This window comes from Siphateles boraxobius, unplaced genomic scaffold (genome assembly GCF_051911475.1).
Source record: "Siphateles boraxobius isolate OS27281-9 unplaced genomic scaffold, OSU_SipBor_1 225, whole genome shotgun sequence".
NCBI classification, from domain to species: domain Eukaryota; kingdom Metazoa; phylum Chordata; class Actinopteri; order Cypriniformes; family Leuciscidae; genus Siphateles; species Siphateles boraxobius.
Window position 1 is genome coordinate 12,501 of NW_027508839.1, and position 17,500 is coordinate 30,000.

The following is a 17,500-nucleotide window of genomic DNA, read 5'->3' on the forward strand; positions in this document are numbered from 1 at the left end:
AGGCTATAGAGTGTTATGTGAATGCTAGGTCAAAGAGATGTGTTTTTAGTCTAGCTTTGAACTGACAGACTGTGTCTGCTTCCCGGACAATGTTAGGAAGATTGTTCCAGAGTTTTGGTGCTAAATAGGAAAAGGATCTACCGCCAGCAGTCGATTTATATATTCTAGGTATTATCAACTGGCCGGAGTTTTGAGATCGCAATAGACGTGAAGGACTATAATGCGTTAAGAGCTCGCTCAAGTACTGGGGAGCTAAACCATTTAGTGCTTTGTAAGTAATCAGCAATATTTTAAAATTTATACGATGTTTAATAGGGAGCCAATGCAGTGTTGACAGAACCGGGCTAATATGGTCGTACTTCCTGGTTCTGGTAAGAACTCTAGCGGCTGCGTTTTGAACTAGCTGTAGTTTGTTTATTAAGCGTGCAGGGCAAGCACCCAGTAGAGCATTACAATAATCTAGCCTTGATGTCATGAACTCATGAACTAGTTGTTCCGCATTTGTCAATGAGAGCATATGACGTAATTTAGATATATTTTTAAGATGGAAAAGTGCGGTTTTACAGACACTAGACACATGACTTTCAATTGAAAGATTGGTATCAAAGAGCACACACACACACACACACACCCACACACCCACACACACACACACACACACACACCCAGGTTCCTAACTGACGACGAAGACTTGACAGAGCAGCATCAAGTGTTAGACAGTATTCTAGGTTATTACGTGTGGACGTTTTTTGTCCAATAATTAGAATCTCTGTTTTTTCAGAATTTAGTAGTAGGAAATTACTAGTCATCCAGTTTTTTATATCAGCTATGCATTCCGTTAATTTTGTGAATTGGTGAGTTTCGTTAGGTTTGGAAGAAATAAGAGCTGAGTATCATCAGCATTACAGTGAAAGCTAATGCCATGCTTCCTAATGATATCTCCTAACGGTAGCATGTACAGAGTGAACAGCAGCGGTCCTAGTACTGAGCCTTGTGGTACGCCATACTGAACTGGTGATCGATAAGACATCTCTTCATTTACTGCTACAAACTGATAGCGGTCAGATAAATATGATTTAAACCATGCTAATGCAATTCCACTAATGCCAACATAGTTTTCTAATCTATTTAAGAGAATGTTGTGGTCAATGGTGTCAAATGCAGCACTAAGATCAAGTAACACTAATAGAGAGATACGACCACGATCGGATGATAAGAGCAAATCATTTGTGACTCTAATGAGAGCTGTCTCAGTGCTATGATACAGTCTAAATCCTGACTGGAAATCCTCACGGACACCATTTCTTTTAAGAAAGGAACACAGTTGTGAGGATACTGCCTTTTCTAATATCTTTGACAGAAAAGGCAGATTTGAGATCGGCCTGTAATTGACTAATTCTGCAGGATCAAGTTGCGTGTTTTTAACAAGCGGTTTAATCATAGCCAGCTTAAAGGGTTTTGGTACGTATCCTAGAGACAAAGACGAATTAATGATGTTAAGAAGAGGATCTATGACTTCTGGAAGCATCTCTTTCAGTAGTTTAGTCGGTATAGGGTCTAACACAACGAGTTTGCAAAATTCTTCCTCTCCTATGGCAATGAATGAATCAAATTTTACCTCAGGGAGACTATAATGCACTCCCTGATGTGATGCTGTAGTAGACGGTTGCATAGTTATACAATACAGGTTTTGTCCCTGATATTATCGATCTTATAAGTGAAGAAGTTCATAAAGTCATTACTGCTGTGTTTCTTGGAAACTTCTGGGCTTGAAGCTTTCTTTTTCGTTAGTGTAGCCACTTTTTCAAATAAATACCTTGGATTATGTTTATTTTCTTCTAATAGGGTTGAAAAATAAGCAGATCTAGCAGCTTTTAAAGCCTCTCTGTAAGCAATCGAGCTCTCCTTCCATGAAATCCGAAATACCTCTAGTACCTCATCCTCTTCCTCATCCTCTTCATCATCTTCCTCATCCTCATCCTCATCATCTTCCAGATCCTCATCATCTTCCTCATCCTCCTCTTCCTCATCCTCTTCCTCATCTTCCTCTTCCTGGTCCTCTTTCCCATCCTCTTCATCATCTTCCTCATCATCTTCCTGATCCTCTTCCTCATCCTCCTCTTCCTCATCCTCATCATCTTCCTCATCCTCATCCTCCTCTTCCTCATCCTCTTCCTCATCTTCCTCTTCCTGGTCCTCTTTCCCATCCTCTTCCTCATCCTCCTCTTCCTCATCATCTTCCTCATCCTCATCCTCCTCTTCCTCATCATCTTCATCATCATCTTCCTCATCCTCTTCCTCATCCTCATCATCTTCCTCATCCTCCTCTTCCTCATCCTCTTCCTAATCCTCATCATCTTCCTCATCCTCCTCTTCCTCATCCTCTTCCTCATCTTCCTCTTCCTGGTCCTCTTTCCCATCCTCTTCCTCATCATCATCATCTTCCTCTTCCTCATCTTCCTCTTCCTCATCCTCCTCTTCCTCATCATCTTCATCATCCTCATCATCTTCCTCATCCTCTTCCTCATCCTCCTCTTCCTCATCCTCATCATCTTCCTCATCATCTTCCTCATCCTCCTCTTCCTCATCCTCTTCCTCATCCTCTTCCTCATCCTCTTCCTCATCCTCCTCTTCCTCATCCTCCTCTTCCTCATCCTCTTCCTCATCCTCATCATCTTCCTCATCCTCATCCTCCTCTTCCTCATCCTCTTCATCCTCATCCTCTTTCCCATCCTTTTCCTCATCCTCATCTTCCTCATCCTCATCATCTTCCTCATCCTCTTCCTCATCCTCATCGTCTTCCTCATCCTCAACTTCCTCATCCTCATCTTCTTCATCCTCTTCCTCATCCTCCTTATCATCCTCTTCCTCATCCTCATCCTCTTCATCATCTTCCTCTTCCTCCTCCTCCTCCTCTTCTTCATCCTCTTCCTCATCCTCATCTTCTTCATCCTCTTCTTCATCCTCTTCCTCATCCTCATCTTCTTCACCCTTTTCCTCATCCCATCTTCCTCATCCTCCTCATCCTCATCTTTCTCATCCTCATTTTTCTCATCCTCTTCCTCATCCTCGTCTTCCTCATCCTCATCTTTCTCATCCTCTTCCTCATCCTCATCTTCCTCATCCTCTTCCTCATCCTCTTCCTCATCTTCCTCATCCTCATCCTCATCTTCCTCATCCTCATCATCTCATCATCCTCTTCCTTATCCTCTTCCTCACCCTCCCTATCATCCTCTTCATCATCTTCCTCTTCCTCATCATCTTCCTCATCCTCCTTATCATCATCTTCCTCTTCCTCATCCTCCTCATCTTCTTCATCCTCTTCTTCATCCTCTTCCTCATCCTCATCTTCATCTTCAGTAACCCACATGCATGTGAACATGTTTTGAAACGTGTCCATATCCTCAGTCTGTGCGTCTCTAACGCTCCTGTATCTCCAGCTGATAGTGAGGCTATAGTTACACACTCGTGAGTCACTCAGAAACACACACAGTGTTCATGACTGATAATCACTACAGTTTCTAGACAGCTTTATACAATACAGATCGCTTCAAAGCTTCACATTCACAGCAATAAACCGCAATCAATGATGTAAACTTCTGAGTCTTCATTCAGTTCAGTTGAAGTTTGTTCTCATCCAATAGTGTCAGTGCAGTGAATCAATGATATTACTGAATATTAATTCAGGTTTATTGATGTTTCAGAGCAAATACAGAGAGTCGGCTCAGAAGGAGAGCAGCTCGTCTCTGTATCACACACTCCCAGAAACCAGAGACACGCAACACGCAAGAGACGCCACAGAGATCCAGAGCGAGGTCTTCATGAGTTTCTCTCTCTCACACACACACACACACACACACACACACACACACACACACACACACACACACACACACACACACACACACACACACACACACACACACACACACACACACACACACAAACACACACACACACACACACACACACACACACACACACACACACACACGCTCATCTGTGTTTCTGCTCAACAGGTCAGATATAAAAAAGGGAAGAAGCTCCAGTCGTCCAGCTTTTACTCTCAGCTCCCGCAGACGCCACAGACACAGCTCGCTGCTAAAGTCTCCGAGCTGCAGAGCGAGGTACCACACACACACACACACACACACACACACACACACACAGACACACACACACACACACACACACACACACACACACACACACACAGACACACACACACACACACACACACCACACACACACACACACACACACACACACACACACACACACACACACACACACACACACACACACACACACACACCACACACACACAGGTCTTGGGTTGGGTATCGTTTTAATTTTAACGATTCTGCTTTTCCAATTAGGTAAAAAAACAAACAAACTTGGATACCATTCACATTTAGTTATTGCAAAACATTTAATTGTAGCTGAATATCATGAACAATAACAGGCTAAAGAACACTTAAAAATGTGGTTTAAAAATACCATAGAAAAACAACTAGCCTAACTAACATACATTTTAAGCATTATTATAAAAAAAGTAAAACCTATGTAATTCAAAAAGAACAGATAAAAAATTTGCAATCTCAACAAATAGATACAAATTATGTTTTATTAACAAAGTTCGGGAGGAGCACGCACAGATAATTGTGTGTGTGTGTGAGTCTGAGTGGTGAGCACTCAGAAATCAACGATAAGAGGTGTATATATATATTCAGCAGTCTCACCTCAATCTGTTGACAGTTTAGCAGCAGCCCCCCCTCCCCCTCCCCCCTCCCCCCTTTCCCCGCTTCTCCCCCCCTTCTCCCCCTCCCCCCCTTCTCCCCCTCCTCCCCCCTTCCCCCCCTTCTCCCCCTCCCCCCTTCTGTGAGTGCGGTTTGGATGTGTGTGTGCAGCACATTAAAAAGTGCGTGATTCATCTTGCGTTAGAATTGTTTAAAATCATATTGAAATGCTCACAAAGGAATCAATAAGAGGAATCGAAATTTTAATTTGATAACAAGCACCCGATTCCCAACCCTACACTCGTCACACTGTTTCATCCGCACGAGAGAATCACTAAACATCCGTCAATCTGTTTCCCAGAACCGATACCGAGAGGAGGCCAGGAGGAGCGCCTGCGTCTGCCTTTACTCTCAGCTGCCCGAGACCACACACACACAGCTCGCACGAGCGCTGACCGACCTGCAGAGCCACGTGAGCAGACACACACTCACTGCGCTGGACCAGGGCCAAGTCTGGCTGAACCCGGGCCACCTTTAACCCCGGGTCAAACACTTTTTGTCTGTTCAGTCTTCCACAATATTAATGTATATTATTACAATATATTAGAAATGCTCATCTCCACTGTGGGCCAGTGCGAGCAGGGCTTTAAGCGGGCGGGCAGGGCTAATAATCAACTAAAATAGTCTAAAATAATAATAAGCTAAATAATCAATAATCAACAAATGGAAGTTTTATCTGAAAACTAATCAGAAAGAAAGCTGGAAACTAGCAAGATTGCAAAACGAACATGATAAAAGCGACCATTTGCTGGAATTTTTACTGTTTACTTAAAGATTTAAAACTCAAGCATCGATGCTATATCACAGGTTTACAATAAAATGTGATACATTGATCATAATTAATTAACTTGTGTCAAGATTGCACAAAAGAAAGAGGACACGTACTGATTCAGTCACGTCTGTTTCTGTTTATTTAGTCACAGGACATATTTACATCACATTTAGAAAGAATGATAATTTCTACATTTTCCACCAAAAATACGACATGAGGAGCTTGAGCACTCTCTCCAGTGACAGTCCCTGTACAGTTATATTTTTAGTCAGAGAAACAGAGGAAGCTCTCGAAAAACCGAAGTTGCTTTATTTTATGACATTTGCAGAGATAAATATGGATATCAGACACTCCGGTATAAAGAGATGAGAAGTACTGGCTGATAAAATAAAAACATGATTGTGATAGCCTATGTGATATCCTTCAAGAGGTCATATTTACCATGTTTACTATGGTAATGATTAGCGCACATAGTCTTTTGCATCGGTATAAATATTGCAGTATAAATATATGAAGACCGGAGTCATCACGCGTGTATGGAGACGAGTTTGAGGATCAGTGCCGATGCTGTCGTGTCGATGAGGCTTTCACAGGGAGAGTCTAGTGGACACAATCTCTGCTGACACTTCAGGGATGCGTTGTGGCCGTGTATAGGTGCAGGTCCACCATCTGATCTGGATACGGCCCGGATCCGGCTGATTACAGTAAACCTCGGAGTAAACAGAAAGACTACAATTAGCGTTAGGTGCCATCCTTCTTATGATGTAGCGAATACACCAGGTGTTATAGGAAGTGTTCCTGGTTCCGGCTGACCTAATTTATGCAGCCTTATAATCATTTAACAGATTTAAATAATAGGAATGTATAGTGTTCTATGTGTATGCCAGGTCGAAGAGATGTGTTTTTAGTCTAGCTTTGAACTGACAGACTGTGTCTGCTTCCCGGACAATGTTAGGAAGATTGTTCCAAAGTTTTGGTGCTAAATAGGAAAAGGATCTACCGCCAACAGTCGATTTATATATTCTAGGTATTATCAACTGGCCGGAGTTTTGAGATCGCAATAGACGTGAAGGACTATAATGCGTTAAGAGCTCGCTCAAGTACTGGGGAGCTAAACCATTTAGTGCTTTGGAAGTAATCAGCAATATTTTAAAATGTATACGATGTTTAATAGGGAGCCAATGCAGTGTTGACAGAACCGGGCTAATATGGTCGTACTTCCTGGTTCTGGTAAGAACTCTAGCGGCTGCGTTTTGAACTAGCTGTAGTTTGTTTATTAAGCGTGCAGGGCAACCACCCAGTAGAGCATTACAATAATCTAGCCTTGATGTCATGAACGCATGAACTAACTGTTCTGCATTTTTCATTGAGAGCATATGATGTAATTTAGATATATTTTTAAGATGGAAAAATGCGGTTTTACAGACACTAGACACGTGACTTTCAAATGAGAGATTGCTATCAAAGAGCACACACACACACACACACACACACACACACACAGGTTCCTAACCGACGACGAGGACTTGACAGAGCAGCATCAAGTGTTAGACAGTATTCTAGGTTATTACTTGAGGAAGTTTTTTGTCCAATAATTAGAATCTCTGTTTTTTCAGAATTAAGTAGTAGGAAATTACTATCAGCTATGCGTTCCGATAATTTTGTGAATTGGTGAGTTTCGTTAGGTTTGGAAGAAAAATAGAGCTGAGTATCATCAGCATAACAGTGAAAACTAATGCCATGCTTCCTAATGATATCTCCTAACGGTAGCATGTACAGAGTGAACAGCAGCGGTCTTAGTAAATACTGATGTATGCTATTAATTTGATTACTCTGCACATACTGCGCTTAATTCAATTTTAATGTAATAAATGACAGCTCTTATAGAGACATGTCCAACACTCACATGCTAATATGGGGAATATAAGAACATTAACCCATTAAATATACAGTGATATAGGGGCCCAAACCTGCAGAAATTAAAAATGTAATTATGTAAATGAGGGAGGCGGTCCTTGTGTAGCTCCTGTGTGTCATTGGTCCAGAGCTCATTGATAGCTCTAAGTGATACAAATCAGGATTAAATGTAAGTAAAAATTAATTATTCATGTTAACTATGTAAATTATAACATTTATTTCTTTATCTATGTTTATTTATTTTTTATGTCTGCAGGTTTGGGTCTCAGTACAGTGAGACCTGATTACCCATGATTCATCAGTGTGTTTGTGTTTTTCAGAGTAAGTATACAGAAGCCGGGAAGAAGCAGGCATCCAGCGCTCTGTATTCACTGCTGCCGGAGACTCAGGAGACCCAACACGCCAGAGACGCCACCGACCTCCTGAGTCAGGTACTGCGCTCACATGAGCCGCGAGTCAGCCGTGTGTCAGCCATGTGTGTCAGCCTTGTGTGAACCGCGTGTCAGCCATGTGTGTGACAGCCGTGTGTCACGCATGTGTCAGCCATGTGTGAGCCGTGTGTCAGCCGTGTGTGAGCCTTGAGTTAGCCATGTGTGAGCCGTGTGTCAGCCATGTGTCAGCCGTGTGTGTGTCAGCCGCGTGTGAACCGCGTGTCAGCCATGTGTGTGACAGCTGCGTGTCACGCATGTGTCAGCCATGTGTGAGCCGTGTGTCAGCCGTGTGTGAGCCGTGAGTTAGCCATGTGTGAGCCGTGTGTCAGCCGTGTGTGAACCGTGTGTCAGCTGTGTGTGAGCCGTGAGTCAGCCGTGTGTGTGTCAGCCGTGTGACAGCCGTGTGTGTGTCAGCCGTGTGACAGCTGTGAGTCAGCCGTGTGTGTCAGCCGTGTGACAGCTGTGAGTCAGCCGTGTGTGTGTCAGCCGTGTGACAGCCGTGTGTGTGTCAGCCGTGTGACAGCTGTGAGTCAGCCGTGTGTGAACCGTGTGTGAGCCGTGTGTGAGCCGTGTGTGAGCCGTGTGTGAGCCGTGAGTCAGCCGTGTGTGACAGCCGTGTGTGTGTCAGCCGTGTGACAGCTGTGAGTCAGCCGTGTGACAGCTGTGAGTCAGCCGTTTGTCAGCTGTGTGCGTGACATCCGTGTGACAGCTGTGAGTCAGCCGTGTGTGTGTCAGCCGTGTGACAGCTGTGAGTCAGCCGTTTGTCAGCTGTGTGTGTGTCAGCCGTGTGACAGCTGTGAGTCAGCCGTTTGTCAGCTGTGTGTGTGACATCCGTGTGACAGCTGTGAGTCAGCCGTGTGTGTGTCAGCCATGTGACGCGTGTGTCAGGATCAAGGTGTCAACATTCGCTTTCATTTCAGAGGAAATACAAGGAGGAGGCAAAGAAAGAGGCCTCTGTGAGTCTGTACTCCCTTTTGCCAGAGACGACTGAGACTCAACACGCCAGACACGCCTCTGAACTGCAGAGCGAGGTGAGTGTGATTCGCACACACACACAAACACACACACTCTCTCTCACACACACACACACACACTCTCTCTCTCACACACTCTCTCTCTCTCACACACACACACACACACACACACACACACACACACTCAAAATAGTTAAAGTATATATTTAGTATATATTTAGTTAAAGTATATATATATAGCCGCTCTGGAGAAAACAGTGATGTCATCGTCCAGCTCAGATCAGTTCTCATACAATGGTGTCAATGCGGGCAGATCAATAATATTGTTGAATATTAAGTGTCCCCAACTAAGCAAGACATAAGCCAACGGCGACAGTGAAGGAACCAAAACTCAGTGACTGATTGGAGAAATAAACTTTGGGAGAAACCAGGCTCAGTCGGGGGGCCAGTTCTCCTCTGGCCAACGAACGAACGAACAGTGTATGATTATGATTCACGCAGCATTACAGGTCAGAAGTCAGATTGGATCCAAGTTCCATCTGGTTGAAGATCAGTGTCACGCCGGTACGGAGATGAGTTTGTTGAGGATCAGTGCCGATGGCTGTCGTGTCGATGAGGTCTTCACCGGGGAGAGTATAGTGGACACAATCTCTGCTGACACTTCAGGGATACGTTGTGGTCGTGTCTAGGCGCAGGTCCTCCATCTGATCTGGATACGGCCCGGATCCGGCTGACTACATCATGGGTTGTTGTCGTGTCTAGACGCAGGTCCTCCATCTGATCTGGATACGGCCCGGATTCGGCTGACTACATCATGCGTTGTGGTCGTGTCTAGGTGCAGGTCCACCATCTGATCTGGATCCGGCCCGGATCCGGCTGACTACATCATGCGTTGTGGTCGTGTTTAGGCACAGGTCCTCCATCTGATCTGGATCCGGCCCGGATCCGGCTGACTACATCATGCGTTGTGGTCGTGTCTAGGTGCAGGTCCACCATCTTATCTGGATACGGCCCGGATTCGGCTGATTACATTATGTGTTATGGTTGTGTCTAGGTGCAGGTCCACCATCTGATCTGGATACAGCCCGGATGCGGCTGACTACATCATGTGTTGTGGTCGTGTCTAGGCGCAGGTCCTCCATCTGATCTGGATACGGCCCGGATCCGGCTGGCTACATCATGAGTTGTGGTCGTGTCTAGACGCAGATCCACCATCTGATCTGGATATGGCCCGGATGCGGCTGACTACATCATGTGTTGTGGTCGTGTCTAGGCGCAGGTCCTCCATCTGATCTGGATACGGCCCGGATCCGGCTGGCTACATCATGTGTTGTGGTCGTGTCTAGACGCAGGTCCACCATCTGATCTGGATATGGCCCGGATCCGGCTGACTACATCATGTGTTGTGGTCGTGTCTAGGCGAGGTCCTCCATCTGATCTGGATACGGCCCGGATCCGGCTGGCTACATCATGAGTTGTGGTCGTGTCTAGGCGCAGGTCCACCATCTGATCTGGATACGGCCCGGATCCGGCTGACTACATCATGCGTTGTGGTCGTGTCTAGGCACAGGTCCTCCATCTGATCTGGATACGGCCCGGATCCGCGCGACTACATCATGAGTTGTGGTCGTGTCTAGACGCAGGTTCACCATCTGATCTGGATACGGCCCGGATCCGGCTGACTACATCATGCGTTGTGGTCGTGTCTAGGCACAGGTCCACCATCTGATCTGGATACGGCCCGTATGCGGCTGACTACATCATGCGTTGTGGTCGTGTCTAGGCACAGGTTTCATATGATGACTCTGTGAATTGTTTTATGTCATGAATAGAAAAATAGATCAAAATCTTCATTTGTGCCTCAAGCAATTAAGTTTTTAAACATGTAAGTTAAATAAGTAGGATACTTAGCTGGTCTGATATGCCTAATTTAATCGGTAGCAAAGTGCGGGGTATGGGTAAATATGTGTTAAGTGTATTAGTATGTGTCTTTGTATGTTTAAAGGTTCTCCTTTGGTGTATGATGTATGTTGTAATGCCTACCTGATAGCCATGCAAACAAATTTCCTCACGGGGACAAATAAATGTATTTTACTTACTTTACTACTTTGAATAAGTGAATCGTCTCATGTCATGACTCAGTGAATAGTTTCATATCTTGACTCTGTGAATCGTCTCATATCATGAGTCTTTGATTCGTTTTATATCATGACTCTGTTATTGTTTCCCCTCAGAATAAGTACAAGCGGAGCTGCAAACAGGAGAACTCCAGCAGTATTTACTCTCAGCTGCCGCAAACACAGGAGACGCAGTTCGCCAAACAGATGGCGGATCTTCAGAGTGACGTACGTACATGTGTGTATGAGTGATTGACCTGTGTGTGTGTGTGTGATGATGATTTGTATGTGTGTGTGTGTGTGTTGTAGAATCAGTACCGCAGAGAGACTCAGGAGGATCTGTCTCAGTGTGTGTACTCTCAGATGCCTGAGACGCTGCACACACAGTTTGTGAAGGAGCTGACGCCGCTCATTAGTGAGGTGATGCACTCATCCTCTTCCTCATCCTCATCATCTTCCTCATCCTCTTCCTCATCCTCTTCCTCATCCTCATCTTCTTCATCCTCTTCCTCATCCTCCTTATCAGCCTCTTCCTTATCCTCATCCTCTTCCTCATCCTCTTCATCATTTTCCTCTTCCTCATCCTCCTCCTCTTCTTAATCCTCCTCTTCTTAATCCTCCTCTTCCTCCTCCTCTTCCTCATCCTCATCTTCTTCATCCTCTTTCTCATCCTCATCTTCATCTTCAGACTGACGGATATTCGGTTACTTTTGGCACGTGTGTCTGAAAGCATGACTAATTTTACAGGATTAGTTTGGATTTAAAGCATCTTAATACAAACAAACTAATCATCTTGAGAGACGAACACACACTGTCTGACGGATCCACAGGACAGTGAACTCTAATAATAACAATAACTAAATCATAACAATAATGAGCTCTATAACTTTAACAATAACAGTAACTATAATGAGAGATATAACTATAACATATAATAGCAATAACAATACGTTTAACATTAACTATAATAACTGACAGTAATAACTAAATTTAACTATGACAAAATTATAACTTTGACATAACTATAACGATAACTATAATAACACTCACATCAGTTTTGTCGTTTATCGCTTTAAATGCTTAATAATGTTTGATTGTAGAATAAATATAAGGCGGATGGAAAAAAGGACATGCAGAACTGCCTTTACTCCCGTCTGCCTCAAACCAGTGAGACACAACACGCCCGCGAGCTCACACACCTCTACAGTCAGGTACACACACACACACACACACACACACACACACACACACACACACACACACACACACACACACACACACACACACACACACACACACCTCTACAGTCAGTTACACACACACACACACACACACACACACACACACACACACACACACACACACACACACACACACACACACACACACACACACCTCAACAGTCAGGTACACACACACACACACCTCTACAGTTAGGTAAACACACACTCACACACACACACACACACACACACAACTCTACAGTCAGGTACACACACTCACACCACTGACACACACACACTCACGTTCGTCAGAAACTGTGTGTCTGTGTGTGTGAAACAGACTCACTGACTGACTGACTGTGTGTGTGTGTGCAGAATAGCTATAAGGACTCGGGTAAACCGGACGCTCAGGTGTGTCTCTACGCTCAGATGCCGCAGACCATCGAGACGCTGTTCGCTAAAGAAGTGTCCAAACAGCAGAGTGACGTGAGTCTGTGTGTATTATTGTGAGAGTGTGTGTGTGTGTGTGTCTGTTAGAGTGTGTAGAAGAGAGTGTGAATGTGTGTGTGTGTGTGTGTGTGTGTGTGTGTGTGTGAGTGTGTGAGAGTGTGTGAGTTTGAATTTGAGTGTCTGTGTGAGTATGTGTGTGAGTGTATATGTAAGAAAGTGTGCCTGTGTGTGTTATAGTGTTGTATTGTGTGTATAATCAATATTCTCTCTGTAGAAACTCTATAAAGAGAAGTTTAACTCAGAGAAAGGCAAGTCAAACTACACACAGATGAAGGATCTTCCTGACGTCACACACGCCATACAGGTCAACAAACACCAGAGCGAGGTAAGACACACACACACACACACACACACACACACAGGTGAAACTGAGCTCTGTTGTGTTGCTGAAGGTTGAGTATCGCAGAGGGAAAGAGGAACTTCATAAATACAGTGATGTGACCGACAGACCCGACATCCTGAACGCTGCTCACGCCAGCAAACTCGCCAGTGACGTGAGTGACGCACACACACACACACACACACACAGACACACAGACACACATATACACACACACACATACACACTAGTGTTTAGATGTCATGAGTAATGTGTGTCTCCTCACAGGTGGCCTACAGGAGTAAAGCGCAGGCGTTTGACCAGCGAGAGCTTCTGCAGCGACCCGACATACAACACGCTAAACACGCCACACAGCTGGCCAGTCAGGTGACGCTCACACCCGACATACAACACGCTAAACATGCCACACAGCTGGCCAGTCAGGTGACGCTCACACCCGACATACAACACGCTAAACACGCCACACAGCTGGCCAGTCAGGTGACGCTCACACCCGACATACAACACGCTAAACACGCCACACAGCTGGCCAGTCAGGTGACGCTCACACCCGACATACAACACGCTAAACACGCCACACAGCTGGCCAGTCAGGTGACGCTCACACCCGACATACAACACGCTAAACACTCCACACAGCTGGCCAGTCAGGTGACGCTCACACCCGACATACAACACGCTAAACACGCCACACAGCTGGCCAGTCAGGTGAAGCTCATACCCGACATACAACACGCTAAACACGCCACACAGCTGGCCAGTAAGGTGACGCTCACACCCGACATACAACACGCTAAACACGCCACACAGCTGGCCAGTCAGGTGACGCTCACACCCGACATACAACAGGCTAAACACGCCACACAGCTGGCCAGTCAGGTGACGCTCACACCCGACATACAACACGCTAAACACGCCACACAGCTGGCCAGTCAGGTGACGCTCACACCCGACATACAACAGGCTAAACACGCCACACAGCTGGCCAGTCAGGTGACGCTCACACCCGACATACAACACGCTAAACACGCCACACAGCTGGCCAGTCAGGTGAAGCTCACACCCGACATACAACACGCTAAACACGCCACACAGCTGGCCAGTCAGGTGACGCTCACACCCGACATACAACACGCTAAACACGCCACACAGCTGGCCAGTCAGGTGACGCTCACACCCGACATACAACAGGCTAAACACGCCACACAGCTGGCCAGTCAGGTGACGCTCACACCCGACATACAACACGCTAAACACGCCACACAGCTGGCCAGTCAGGTGAAGCTCATACCCGACATACAACACGCTAAACACGCCACACAGCTGGCCAGTAAGGTGACGCTCACACCCGACATACAACACGCTAAACACGCCACACAGCTGGCCAGTCAGGTGACGCTCACACCCGACATACAACAGGCTAAACACGCCACACAGCTGGCCAGTCAGGTGACGCTCACACCCGACATACAACACGCTAAACACGCCACACAGCTGGCCAGTCAGGTGACGCTCACACCCGACATACAACAGGCTAAACACGCCACACAGCTGGCCAGTCAGGTGACGCTCACACCCGACATACAACACGCTAAACACGCCACACAGCTGGCCAGTCAGGTGAAGCTCATACCCGACATACAACACGCTAAACACGCCACACAGCTGGCCAGTAAGGTGACGCTCACACCCGACATACAACACGCTAAACACGCCACACAGCTGGCCAGTCAGGTGACGCTCACACCCGACATACAACAGGCTAAACACGCCACACAGCTGCCCAGTCAGGTGACGCTCACACCCGACATACAACACGCTAAACACTCCACACAGCTGGCCAGTCAGGTGACGCTCACACCCGATATACAACAGGCTAAACATGCCACACAGCTGGCCAGTCAGGTGACGCTCACACCCGACATACAACACGCTAAACACGCCACACAGCTGGCCAGTCAGGTGAAGCTCATACCCGACATACAACACGCTAAACACGCCACACAGCTGGCCATTAAGGTGACGCTCACACCCGACATACAACACGCTAAACACGCCACACAGCTGGCCAGTCAGGTGACGCTCACACCCGACATACAACAGGCTAAACACGCCACACAGCTGGCCAGTCAGGTGACGCTCACACCCGACATACAACACGCTAAACACGCCACACAGCTGGCCAGTCAGGTGACGCTCACACCCGACATACAACAGGCTAAACACGCCACACAGCTGCCCAGTCAGGTGACGCTCACACCCGACATACAACTCGCTAAACACGCCACACAGCTGGCCAGTCAGGTGACGCTCACACCCGACATACAACAGGCTAAACACGCCACACAGCTGCCCAGTCAGGTGACGCTCACACCCGACATACAACTCGCTAAACACGCCACACAGCTGGCCAGTCAGGTGACGCTCACACCCGACATACAACACGCTAAACACTCCACACAGCTGGCCAGTCAGGTGACGCTCACACCCGACATACAACACGCTAAACACGCCACACAGCTGGCCAGTAAGGTGACGCTCACACCCGACATACAACACGCTAAACACGCCACACAGCTGGCCAGTCAGGTGACGCTCACACCCGACATACAACACGCTAAACACTCCACACAGCTGGCCAGTCAGGTGACGCTCACACCCGACATACAACAGGCTAAACACGCCACACAGCTGCCCAGTCAGGTGACGCTCACACCCGACATACAACTCGCTAAACACGCCACACAGCTGGCCAGTCAGGTGACGCTCACACCCGACATACAACAGGCTAAACACGCCACACAGCTGGCCAGTCAGGTGACGCTCACACCCGACATACAACACGCTAAACACTCCACACAGCTGGCCAGTCAGGTGACGCTCACACCCGACATACAACAGGCTAAACACGCCACACAGCTGGCCAGTCAGGTGACGCTCACACCCGACATACAACACGCTAAACACGCCACACAGCTGGCCAGTCAGGTGACGCTCACACCCGACATACAACACGCTAAACACGTCACACAGCTGGCCAGTCAGGTGACGCTCACACCCGACATACAACACGCTAAACACGCCACTCAGCTGGCCAGTCAGGTGACGCTCACACCCGACATACAACACGCTAAACACGCCACACAGCTGGCCAGTCAGGTGACGCTCACACCCGACATACAACACGCTAAACACGCCACACAGCTGGCCAGTCAGGTGACTCTCATACCCGACATACAACACGCTAAACACGACACACAGCTGGCCAGTCAGGTGACGCTCACACCCGACATACAACACGCTAAACACGCCACACAGCTGGCCAGTCAGGTGACGCTCACACCCGACATACAACACGCTAAACACGCCACACAGCTGGCCAGTCAGGTGACGCTCACACCCGACATACAACACGCTAAACACTCCACACAGCTGGCCAGTCAGGTGACGCTCACACCCGACATACAACAGGCTAAACACGCCACACAGCTGGCCAGTCAGGTGACGCTCACACCCGACATACAACACGCTAAACACTCCACACAGCTGGCCAGTAAGGTGACGCTCACACCCGACATACAACACGCTAAACACTCCACACAGCTGGCCAGTCAGGTGACGCTCACACCCGACATACAACACGCTAAACACGCCACACAGCTGGCCAGTAAGGTGATGCTCACACCCGACATACAACACGCTAAACACGCCACACAGCTGGCCAGTCAGGTGACACTCACACCCGACATACAACAGGCTAAACACGCCACACAGCTGGCCAGTCAGGTGACGCTCACACCCGACATACAACACGCTAAACACGCCACACAGCTGGCCAGTCAGGTGACGCTCACACCCGACATACAACACGCTAAACACTCCACACAGCTGGCCAGTCAGGTGACGCTCACACCCGACATACAACACGCTAAACACGCCACACAGCTGGCCAGTAAGGTGACGCTCACACCCGACATACAACACGCTAAACACGCCACACAGCTGGCCAGTCAGGTGACGCTCACACCCGACATACAACACGCTAAACACTCCACACAGCTGGCCAGTCAGGTGACGCTCACACCCGACATACAACACGCTAAACACGCCACACAGCTGGCCAGTAAGGTGACGCTCACACCCGACATACAACACGCTAAACACGCCACACAGCTGGCCAGTAAGGTGAAGCTCACACCCGACATACAACACGCTAAACACGCCACACAGCTGGCCAGTCAGGTGACGCTCACACCCGACATACAACACGCTAAACACGCCACACAGCTGGCCAGTAAGGTGACGCTCACACCCGACATACAACACGCTAAACACGCCACACAGCTGGCCAGTCAGGTGACGCTCACACCCGACATACAACACGCTAAACACGCCACTCAGCTGGCCAGTCAGCTGA

At 47.5% G+C, this 17,500-nt stretch overlaps 1 protein-coding gene across 4 annotated transcripts in view; it reads left to right on the forward strand.

Moving 5' to 3' along the window:
• The window catches only part of LOC143747545 (uncharacterized), a 55,125-nt gene that overhangs the window by 1,764 nt on the left and 35,861 nt on the right, over positions 1 to 17,500 (forward strand). For all 4 annotated transcript variants that reach the window (XR_013206756.1, XM_077240353.1, XM_077240355.1 and 1 more), the window contains exons 2-13: positions 3,705 to 3,815; positions 4,020 to 4,127; positions 5,101 to 5,211; positions 7,809 to 7,919; positions 8,840 to 8,950; positions 11,128 to 11,238; positions 11,320 to 11,430; positions 12,111 to 12,221; positions 12,609 to 12,719; positions 12,958 to 13,068; positions 13,136 to 13,237; positions 13,351 to 13,449. Coding sequence is in view for 3 of the 4 variants with exons in the window: in XM_077240353.1 (XP_077096468.1) it covers positions 3,705 to 3,815; positions 4,020 to 4,127; positions 5,101 to 5,211; positions 7,809 to 7,919; positions 8,840 to 8,950; positions 11,128 to 11,238; positions 11,320 to 11,430; positions 12,111 to 12,221; positions 12,609 to 12,719; positions 12,958 to 13,068; positions 13,136 to 13,237; positions 13,351 to 13,449 (1,308 nt within the window). In the remaining variant the exon portion in view is untranslated. The remainder of the gene's footprint in view (positions 1 to 3,704; positions 3,816 to 4,019; positions 4,128 to 5,100; positions 5,212 to 7,808; positions 7,920 to 8,839; positions 8,951 to 11,127; positions 11,239 to 11,319; positions 11,431 to 12,110; positions 12,222 to 12,608; positions 12,720 to 12,957; positions 13,069 to 13,135; positions 13,238 to 13,350; positions 13,450 to 17,500) is intronic.